This window comes from Cornus florida, unplaced genomic scaffold (genome assembly GCF_030987335.1).
Source record: "Cornus florida cultivar Cherokee Brave unplaced genomic scaffold, ASM3098733v1 CherokeeBrave_3.0.0_Hap2_Chr05, whole genome shotgun sequence".
Lineage (NCBI taxonomy): Eukaryota > Viridiplantae > Streptophyta > Magnoliopsida > Cornales > Cornaceae > Cornus > Cornus florida.
Window position 1 is genome coordinate 44,565,176 of NW_026775575.1, and position 11,403 is coordinate 44,576,578.

General features: G+C 35.5%; 1 protein-coding gene across 1 annotated transcript; it reads right to left on the reverse strand.

Annotated features, from left to right (window-relative positions):
- Nucleotides 1-2,893: 2,893 nt before the first annotated feature.
- Nucleotides 2,894-5,791, reverse strand: LOC132310127 (uncharacterized). Its single transcript, XM_059808353.1, has 5 exons — nucleotides 5,221-5,791; nucleotides 4,598-5,099; nucleotides 4,303-4,504; nucleotides 3,604-4,107; nucleotides 2,894-3,426 (listed from the first exon to the last, which is right to left on the reverse strand). The coding sequence occupies exons 1-5, from the start codon at nucleotides 5,540-5,542 to the stop codon at nucleotides 3,001-3,003; spliced, it is 1,956 nt and encodes a 651-aa protein (XP_059664336.1). The 5' UTR covers nucleotides 5,543-5,791; the 3' UTR covers nucleotides 2,894-3,000.
- Between the last annotated feature and the right edge of the window lie 5,612 nt (nucleotides 5,792-11,403).

Sequence of the window (11,403 nt, forward strand, 5' to 3'; positions counted from 1 at the left end):
TTAATTCTTGCCTCGTTTTACATGCCATGTGGGCCCTGAGGGGCTTTTTGGTCATTTTCTATAGCCGAGGGTTTTAGAAGTGTATTTTTAATCATTTTATGTCAATTAGAAGTGACGATATTAGTTTTAGAATTTCTGGAGGTCGAGACGATTTCCGGACTTAGGAACTTCTCCCGATTTTGTCATTTTAAGAAAGGGGCATAATGGACTTTTCTCAAATACATGTATACATCCATATCTATATATTAGAAAGATATTTATGGGAAAAAGTTGGCATTGTAGAGGAAGGACAAGGGTATGATGGTAACTTGCACATATTAGTAACCTACCAAATTTTGACATGTGGCACATTTTTGGCCTTAGAAATAAAGTTACAAAAAAATCAAGCCATCACCACCTCCTTCCCCCATTTTCGGCAAACACCCCCTCCTTCCCCCATTTTCGGAAGACACCCCCTCTCTCTCTAACTCATTGTCTTCCTCTCTCTAGTCTTCTCTCTCTCTCTAAATCTATATGCATGCTTATATGTATTATGTACTTCAACCTATCTTTTTGGGGTTTAGAGTGAGATTTGGTTAAGATCAAAGAGGAGAAGTTGTTCATCATCTTATAGGCTTTCATTTGAGACCACTCTTGCTTGCATTTGGAAGGATTTCGAAATTCTGGGAAGTTTAGGGCTTCTTTGGCTAATCATCTTAAAGTAGGGGAAGTTTAAAGTATAAATTCCTATGATTTTAGTGAGTTCTATAAATTTTCTTATATGAATATCTTGATATTGTGAAACATGCTTAGTTGTAAAATTTTGGTTGTGATGTTAAGCATGAGATAGTTTTAATCTAATTACTTGAGTTGAGAATATGATAGTTTCCTTGTATTTGTGCCAAGCATGCTATTTATTTTTTTGAGAAAATGTGAAAGTATGATTTAAGTGATCAATTTTTGTGTTTAAATGTTTTAATATAACTATGATGTAAACCAGGACTTGTATATTGATGAATGGTTGTATGACATGCATACTCATGGCATGGGGGTGAGTTGAGAGGATGAAGGTTGATGTGGGAAAGAAGGTTAGAAAATGAGATGGTGGTTTATGTGGTAAGCCAAGGTGATGGTTAGGAGGGCTTAGTGAGGCTGGGTTGGAAAGAAAGAAGGGGATATTTTGCATTTCATGTTTGATGGTATGGTTTGTGAATTGGTGAAATTTATGTATGGTTGGTATGACTTATAATCCCATGATCATTTTTCTTTGATTCCCTTTCTTTTGTTGTGGCTCACGGGATTTTTAGGAATGTACTTTAGGCTTACTCTACTAAGCTGTTGAGCTCACCCTATCATTATTAACATTTTTCAAGAACTCGGAGATGAGCCGGTGAATGTTATGCATCCATAGATATTGATATAGTTAGGACTTTAATTCATTTTTTATTAAAGCTATGTAATTTTGGCCACGAAGGCCTCAATTTTGTATTCAAATCCTTTGAAATTGTATAGAAATGAGATTTGTGTAATTTGGTCTTTAAATGGTTTATTGGGCTTGTATTCGGTTTAAATGAAGGCACGGGGTTTAATTATGTTTTTATACTGTTAATTGCATGATCCAGGACCGGTTTAGAACTTGAATAAGGTCACCAAGGGAACAAAAGGGTGCCTATAGGCACAAGAGTCAAATTTTAAGGTTTCTAGGGCATTTTCAAGATTTTGGTCATCTTGAACCAGTTCAGCCCCATTGAACCGGTTCAAGGGATGCAATTGGTTCACATATGGACATACTGCTCATCTGGAACCGGTTCAAGTCCCCCAGTGTGCACATTTTGTTTGTCAGCTTATTAGCTTTGATTACTTAACTTCAGACGATCATAACTTCTTCGTTCCGAACCCAAATAGGGTCATTATTGAGCCCATTTTTAAAGATTTTGAGTTAGCTTTCCAATGAGACTGACCCCATATCTAAATTCCACTCATGTTGAGAGTTATGGTTGTTTTAGTGGAACAGTCTCAGAATTTGTCTTGAACCCATAAGGACATTTTTGGGAATTCATATCCGGTAGCCGTAGAACTTCACCGAGCATCATGGAACGACTAGAATAGTTGTTTCAAACCTCATTTGACTAGTTTAAGGATGGATTATCCTTTCATATTGTAAAAAGACTAATTTACCCCTAGTATGTCCTTGGGTTCGGGTAAGGACCCGGACCTCCGGTTTAGGTCGTTACAAGGGCGAACATAAAGTCTTTAGGATACGGATTGATGGACTTTATGAAGTCCAAATGATGGAACATTGTGGAAGTAAAGAGTTGTACAAAATGTGGTATGTATAGTTCCCTTTCAAACGAATGAGTGTGTTAACTTGTTGCCATGAAAGAAAAAAACGTTAAAAAAAAAAATGAAAAATTTAAAAACCTCAAATGGACACCGTCTCAGTCACCTAGTATTCAATCCAGCCTTGTCTTCAATGTTGCGTCTAATTACCAATTTTTTGGGCAAGAACCACCTTTGTTGTCTAGTGTGGCTAGTGAGAAACCCATTTTAGTGGGCCAAATTTATATAATAACTTTAAGGATTTAAACATTGTGTGTGTTCTTTTTATTTTTTAATCACAGTGATGTGATTGAATCTTCAACAATTTTATATATAATTGTTCCAGGTTATTTAGTCAGCTCGTGTAAATATTTATATTAGATTCATTATGATAAATATTAACTACAATATTTATACTTGTTATGCATTTTCTTTTTCTTTTTCTTTTTGAGAATTAAATAATGCAATGAAAAAAGGCAAAAAAAGAAAGGAATCAAAAAACCACACAACAAATCAGAGGGAAAAAAACAAGGAACAAGATGTTCCAAATTCTTTTATTCATTTATTATTTTGATACAAAAAAAACAAGTCTTTAGAATGAAAGAATTCCTACATATAACAATATACTATTCAAAAGTAAAGGTCAACAATTTTTGTAAACCAAAAGGTTTGAGAGAGACACAAAAATAGAGATGATGAAGACTAAACTCTAAATTGCACTAGGTTAAGATTAATCTCTTTTGGAACCTTTCGAGAAGGAGGAAACTTAGGTAGTGAATGAGCAATTTTTTTAGCAGTCTCCAAATAAGAGACATACTTTTGGACCATATCAATGGCATTATTGTCAGCAATTGCCTCGATGTCTTCAAAGCTGGCTGCTTCGAAAGCGCGAGTGATCGACAAGTTGTTGAATTCTTCTTTGCATTGTTTGATTGTCTCAATCTCTTTGAATGCCTTCTTCTTGAGAGTCCAATTCCCAGTTTTCCAATTGAAGTCATAGAGCACAAGGAATCTCTGGCCATACAAGGCTATGAATTCCAATGCAGCAAGAATGAACTCAAATTCTTCTACTGTCATGTGGTAAGCGAAATTGATTCTTGTCCATCCGGGCTTCATTCCGTTGTAACCCTGTCAAAATTTATCATATATTAGGATCTAAGAAAAATTAATCAAATCACACTCTTCTTGGAAAGAATATTTTGGGCACTCCATGTATTAATTCTTTTCAATTTCTATGGTTAGGGAGTGTCAAATACGTAGTAAGTGAGTCCACAATTTAAAAAAAATAAATATTGCCTTGGGTACCTTTTGAATGGCAGATTTGAAGGCAAGTGAGTGATGCTCATCAACATGGAGAAGGTGATGACCGTAGGGTCCAGCACAAGCGCATCCACCACGAGCCTGGATGCCAAATAAGTCATTGAGGAGCTTTGCAACGAAAGGGCCGTGAAGGGGCTTGTCTCTGATGTTCCCGGATTCTCTCCAAATGGACATTCCTTCGTCTCTCGTCTCATTTCCATCGACAGAGCTTCCATTTTTCATGTCAACAAAGGAGGAATTGGATGTGGTGAACACAAGGAATGAGAGGATTGCTTGTCGGTTCACACTAGTGTTTCCTAATACCCATATGTTTGGATTGGAAAGAAGCCTGTCAAGTGCTCTTTCTATGAATTTGTGCTCATGCATTTTGATCACTTCATAGCCAATGTATTCTTTTACCCAGAAAGCCATTGCTGTTCTAAATTTCTGAATAATTGGTGGTGTTCCGGCATCCTCTCTCTCTTCCACGTCTTCGTAATACAGAGTGTCCTGCAACCCATGTCGGAGATATATTCAGCAAACTTGGTAATTCATGAAACCATAAAATCATAACATGAAAAACATTTCAAGTATGACTTGATTGAGAAACTTTTTGCTTTCAAACACACCCTATAAGTGTGTGTACTTGTTGCATTATAGCACAAAGAGACTCACAAAATTATCAAACTCTTAATGACTAAATACCTTTTCATTGAATCCGTTGACAAAGCTGACAGTTCCTCCACCACATGTTGATGGTGGTGAAGAACCTAATTGATAGAGGATCTTGCTCATTAGAAGAATTCCAGGAGTACCTGGTCCCCCGACAAACTTATGTGGACTAAGAAATATCGCATCAAATCCATCTACCTCCCCAGATCTCATGTCAATCTCCACATAAGGACCACTGCACATATAAATTAAAGCACAGAATGTTAACAATTGAGAAATATTAATGCAAAGTCAATGAAAAGTATACGAACTCGAACTGTGTATGTACCTTGCAGCAAAATCAAAGCATGCGAAAGCACCATATCGATGAAGGAGTGAAGCAAGGGAACGCGTGTCAGTATAAATTCCGGTGACATTACTACAAGCTGAGAAAGAACCCAACATAGGGCGATTGGTCAGCTGATATGACTTGAGTTGGTGCCTTAGAGCTTTAAAGTCGATTAGGCCATTTTCATCTAGACCAATCTCTACAACTTCTGCTAAGCTTTGGCGCCAAGAGAGGAGGTTTGAGTGGTGTTCATATGGCCCAACAAAAACAACCCATCTTTCTTCATCTCTCAGGTTCATAGACACCCTGTCCTTCATAGTTGATGCAACAGCAATTCCCATAACCTCTTGAAGCCGTTTGACGGCTGCGGTTGTGCCGGAGCCAACAAACAGGAGTGCGTCTTCTTCTTTGCCCCCCAAGCAGGACTTGACGTACTTACTTGCTTCATGCACCATTTTTGTGGTTTGATGCCCCACATAACTGTCACTTGTATGAGTATTCCCTATTAACACAAATGGAAAAATATTATTTTGGTAATCGTGAATCATATATACATTTACTAAGTTTTATTTTAGTAAAAATAATTAGCGCGCATTTAATATTAAAAATGATAAACAACTTACCATAAGATGGAAGAACACTGTTGATGATGTAGTTCTCAATGTAGTGAAGACTTCGGCCAGAGGCAGTGTAGTCGGCATAGGTAAGCCTACGTTTTCCGAAAGGAGTGTCGAACTCCACATCACTGCCGATGACTTGAGACCTCAACCATGCTAGTTTCTTCTCCGGAGGGCCACTTGACACATCATTTTCCAACATCCTAAACAATTCCAGTGGTCGAGAGTTGGTGTGATCAGAAACTTGTGAACTGCTTGTTGTTGGCAGATTGATGGAGTTGACATGGATTAGATCCGTCCTTGGAGAGATGGGTGTCTCTAGTGCCATGACTTAAATATATAGAGATAAAGACAATGAAGATCAAACAAGAACAAAAATAAGAACAAGATGTATAAATTTTAGGGGATTGCTTGGAGAGATATATAGAGAGGCTTAGTACTTATAGAGCTCTGGAACAAGAACGAATTAATGAATGATGTATAAATTTTTAGGTGATTGCTTGGAGAGATATATAGAGAGGCTTAGTATTTATAGAGCTCTGAAACAAGAACAAATTAAAGAATGATGGGTTGGAGAGATAGGGAGGGCATAGTATTTTATTGGGCTCGGGATCAAACATGTGCATAGTTAAATTAAGGTTCGGTCTGACCATTGAAACAGCGTAAACGGAAAAATAAACTTCCAACATGTAGAACGAGACCAGGCTATGTACGTACCAAGTCTCTGTGTTTAAAATAGTATTATCATTATTTGCCAAGAGGAGGACATCTTGTTTGACCATACCAAATATTTAGTTGAAAAAAATAAATTTATATATATTGGCTAATATGAACAGGGTCAACTGTGAAAGTAATTCTGCCTGTAGTTTAATAGTACTTTTAATATTTAATAGTGTTTTGCCCACTGTTGATATATTTCTTTTTTTTTTTTGCTGATTAATTTTTTTTTTTTTTTAAACATGAAATAACATATGTCATACTGTCATTGTGATCTCTGATTTTTGTACAAAATTCACATAACTATACGCATTATCTATGATTTTTGTAAAACAAGTCAACCAATTATACAAATATTGAAGTACTTGACATGTTTGTATAATACGAATGACAAGTAATTAACAATTTATATACATATTGACATATATATATATATATATAAACCAAGTCTTTGTGTGGTCGCTTCTCGTGCTCTGTAACGTGGAAGCCTGTTCTCACTTATGACATACAACATTAATTGGAAATTTAAAACCACCCTTACTTGACCGTTGTTCATGTTATTGTTCATGCATGTAATTTATCACTATGAAAATTTGAAGAAACAAGGAACTTTCATGGGGTCGTTCAATTTAGAAACTTTAGCATGTACACGCCACACCGTATTCAAACATTCTAATTAGAATTTGTGACATGAAGACTTTTGCAATTTAATTTTTTCACACTTGCATTGTTTCATTGAATTTTTGTTTTTAATTTTTTCAGAAGTTCATTCAATTAATAATTTGAAATTGAGAATTAGTGGAGATAGCGATTTGTGTATGAGGTTTGTCTTCAAAGATTAGGGGTGCAATATTTAATTTTGTCAATCCGATCAAAATAGAGAGAGAGAAAAACTAGAGGGTAAATTTGGAGATTAGGATTTTATAGATTTGTCCTTTCTTCTTCGCATTGTGAAATTTCTTTCTGTACCCAAATTATGTTAAATCTTTGTGTTATATGGTGTGTGGTTTTTTGTTTTGCTTATGCAGGCTTCGTAATTTTTTATAAAAAAAAAAAAATTATGTGCTTTAACTTGTCATATAAAAAAAATTATGTGCTTTAACTTGTCATGGTTTGTCGTAGTGTTATAATTGCGATCAATTTATTCAATTCCTTTCGTATTTTTAGAATTTCATTTATACTTGTCTTTTAATTTTAAAGATTTTTTTTTTTTTTTTTCTTTGACAAGAAACTCAACCAACTTTGTGTCCTCAAATTTTACTTCAAAAGGGAGATTGTACCATTAGAATACAACCTTGGTTAGTCTAAAAGAATTACATATAAAAAAAACATAGGTCTCAATGTATCAATTGGAGAAAGCCTTACTAACATTATTAAAAATTTTTATTTTTTTTAAACACGTATATGCACCATTCAAATCAAGAGTACGGTTCGAAAGTGAAATTTCAAGGACTTACCTCTCCGATCTCTGCAACGCCACTATTGATGAGTGATGTGGTTCCTGATTAGATATTGTACACCAAATCTCAACTCCGCAAATCCAACGTCGCGATAAGTTGGCGGGGGCTCGCCGGGGGTAGAGCCCCCTACCCGAAGGTGGGGTTCTGGGGCTTGCCCTCGACCCAAATTTTTTGTAGGGTATTTTGATAATTTCATCACTTGTTATGTTACCCTAGTGCGAGGGTTTTCTTCGTTCTGAACTCTCTACATCCGCTACTCTTTTTTTTTTTTTTATCATCATAATAAAAATCTCTACAATCGTATACCCTTGGAGGTAGCCCTGATTTTAAGTGAACCAAGTAAAATATGTGCGTTGCTGTGTATGTGTGTTTGATCTATTTATTGTATTTTTCATTTAATTTTGCAACAACTAAGCCCATGGGGGCAAATGAGATATTGCTTTAATTAACAAAGAAAATTTTTTCAACCGAAAAACAAAAATACTAAATTAGAATAATTAAATACAAAAAAAAGATAATAATAACTCTGGTATATATTAATAAGATGACTTCATAGAAGACTCATATATACATATAGGGTAAAGTGCAAAATAACTCCCCTATTATATACAAAATAAAAAATAAAAAATCTGGTATTTAATTAATAAACCCCCTATCCTATATAGAATGTGCAAAATCTCTTTTGGTGTTGTAAAAAGCCCATACATTTTTTCAATTGAGCAAATAAGAATATTTTCTCAATTTAAATATTAAAATACCTAAAATGACCACTAGGGGGGAAATTTGTTATTAATATGGTGTTTGGAAGCACCATATTGGTGTTTTGGATTTAGGACTGAAGGGAGTTTCGTCCAAAATTTGTATTGAATTTTCTCAAATTCTAAATTTTAGGCGCCCATTCGATACCATCAAACATAACATATATAAAAGTGTTTTGAGATTTTTATAAAAGAAAAAATTAGTCACAAATTAGTTACAAATTTTCAAATTATAGGAACTTATAAACGTCATGCTTTGTTTTTTAAATAATAATATTTTTCATCGTTTATATGTCAAAATAATCCCAAAAGTGGAAACACAAGTCTTCCACTAGGATGGCGTTAGAGTACTACGGGGTCATGTTTGGACTGTTGGATTGGTTTGACATAATCAATGAGACCTTGTATAGAAAGTGGGTCAAGGTAAACTGTGTCAAATTTCTAAGTGGTCTATAACAAGAATGAAAGGAAAATGTTACCACTGAGATGTCACATTCCCAATATTCTAATACATCATCATTCAATGAATGTGACAAAGGCTAAAAAGGGCCATATCTTTGTTGGAGTGACTTGTGATATGTGTGACGAGACAATTCCTCTCAGAAGTTACTTAAACTACTATTGAAAGGTGATCTTGGCAAGTACCGTGAACTATACTGCCTTGAAGGTTCTAAGTGGACTGGAGTTGGAAAGAAATTATTGAAGTATTGGTGGAAGTTTCAAACTAATCGGGCACTTGCGACGGAAAGAAGAGCTGTGAATCATGGGTATCCAACTACCCAGACAAACAACAAAAACCAAACATACCCTAAGAGTAGTTGAGAATTAATGGTTTTGGTTATTGTTAAGGAGAGTTAAACTACTCAAATGAAACATTAATCCAACTAAATAATGTGAAACAAGAAAAAAAGTTACTGATATAATATGAATGGATATATTTATACGAGTCCCACATGATCATATTTTTGTATGTCTCACATAAATTCATATATTTTAACATATATATACACTGGCATGCAATAAAAGAGGAAAATTATCTTGGTCATTTTATCCTTTTTATAGTGGTTGTCATTGTTGTTTTCGATGTTCTTGTTATTGTTATTACAATTTCCTTCTGTGTATATACATTTTTGTTGAAGGTGATCGGTCTCGTCGACTATCACAATAATAATTAACCCTTTGCAATAGCATCAATCATTATAAAATAGGACTATTGGTCGGGTAAGTCAAGCTACTGGAATTACTAGTTTATGGCAACCAAGGTTTTCTAAAATCACTCTTGGTTTGATTAAAGGGGGTATAGAGTTTTGGTTGATTTGTCACTAGAATTAGGAATTAATATTGCATAAAATAATAATTTCAAGGAATTGAAGAGATGAAGATATTAAAGAGAGGACTAGGGAAGTGAATCCACCACCTACCATATAAACATGCTAGAATATGATTCATTTGAAAAAAATAACATAAATAAGTGGCCATGATATGTAGTTACACATGGTTGCTTCATTATCTTCAAGAAATTTATGAAATCAATGGCAAGAATAACCTATCAGAGTTGCACATGCTTGAACTACCTAACTAGAGTGTAGTCTTATACATGCTCACTGTGTTAGAGATTATCAAGCTTTCAATCATATGATAAGAGCACATAAAGTCAAAAATCATGAAAAAAACCATCAAAGGAAGAACCTAAGCCATGACCTATCAAATTTCTCAACAACATGTCATTAAAACTATTCCACAATCTCATTTTCATTGTCACCATGAAAATGCAAGTCATACAACCATGAGAACATGCATTCTAAGGCAAGATAGTAGATTCAACATGATCATTTATATCAATTTCAGTTCATTACATCAAGTGCAAGCTCTAGATTATGGGACAACCACAAAAATACATCATTTTTCCCAAAATATAATCAAAACTAGAACATGCTTACAATGAAGGGCTTCATCATCTCCATAGATAGGAAGTTAGTTATCCATGAATGCAAGGAATGAAGGAGAAGAAGAGGCCTCACCCTCCATTTTCGCACCTAGGGGCTCCTTAGCACACAGACCCACTTGAACCCAATATTTCTCTCTCTAAACTTAGCCAAAATATGAGATATCCCTTTTACAGTGTAACCCCCCTCTAAAATATCCCTTAAGCCATCTATCTACCCCAAATATGTGGTCCTCCAACCCCCAGACCATTCAGAGCAATCCCCTAAATTAAAGGATAACACTTGGTGAAGATAAAATGAGACCATACTAGCTTGTCTGCAAAAGAGGCGGGCGCCCGCGGAAAAGGATGGCTACTGGATGATTTGGCGGGCTCCTGCGGATCTGCGGCGGGCGCCCGCAGGAGCACGGTGCCTCTGGAGACTTTAGCGGGTGCCCGCAGATTCCATGCGGGCGCCCGCGTCTGCTGGCTTCACTACTTTCACCCCTTTTTCTTGAATTGCTTTGGATTGGTTTGTTGACACGGTCTTCATCCTGGGCGGATGCAGCAAAACTCACAAGCTCAATGAATCACTTGGCCTGGCAAAAATGACGGTTCCCCGCAACGGTATGCTTTGATTCTTTAAGAATTCCTCAAAACTGCACTTTTAACTATTTTTGGGGAACCAACATGAAAGTAGACAAAAAACATACAAATAAAGCTAAAATATACATTATAATCAACTAATGGACTTAGCTAATGCAAATAAGGGCGCTTGAATATGCAGTATTCGGCACTTATCACACCCCAAACTTACATTTTGCTAGTCCCATAGCAAAACCAAAATGCAGAACCTAACAAAAATGACAACATTTGAAATGCTATCAACATGCAGCAACCATAGCATACGAAAATACCTACAAAGCTCAAGTGTAACTTAGAACAGACATAATGACAGAGACAGGATCATTAAGCAAACTACCTTGCATATATGAAGCCTTGATATACAAAATGCTAAAAACATTTCAACTCTCATGCATTAAGATCATTTGTTGCCCAAGAATTGACTCTAGAGGGGGGGTGAATAGAGTCAATGCCAAACAATGGATAATTTTCACAATATATAGAAATACAATTTCTATTCAACAATTTAAGTAATTATGCAATAATCAAGATATGAGATCAAGATATAGAATAAGCAATTAAAGCATAATTATAAGAGAGATAAGGGAAGAGAAATTGCAAACTATAACACGGCGATTTTTGCGAGGTTCGGAAACTCCTACTTCTCGGCTCAAGATCCCTCTTGAGACTTTCCAATCCAATATAG

Excerpts from the sequence above, each read along its gene's own strand:
- LOC132310127 (XM_059808353.1), bottom strand. The coding sequence starts at position 5,542 with ATGGCACTAGAGACACCCATCTCTCCAAGGACGGATCTAATCCATGTC. Across the intron at positions 4,505-4,597 it reads TGCTTTGATTTTGCTGCAAG|TGGTCCTTATGTGGAGATTG; the intron begins GTACATACACAG and ends TTATATGTGCAG. Across the intron at positions 3,427-3,603 it reads TCAAATCTGCCATTCAAAAG|GGTTACAACGGAATGAAGCC; the intron begins GTACCCAAGGCA and ends AAATTTTGACAG.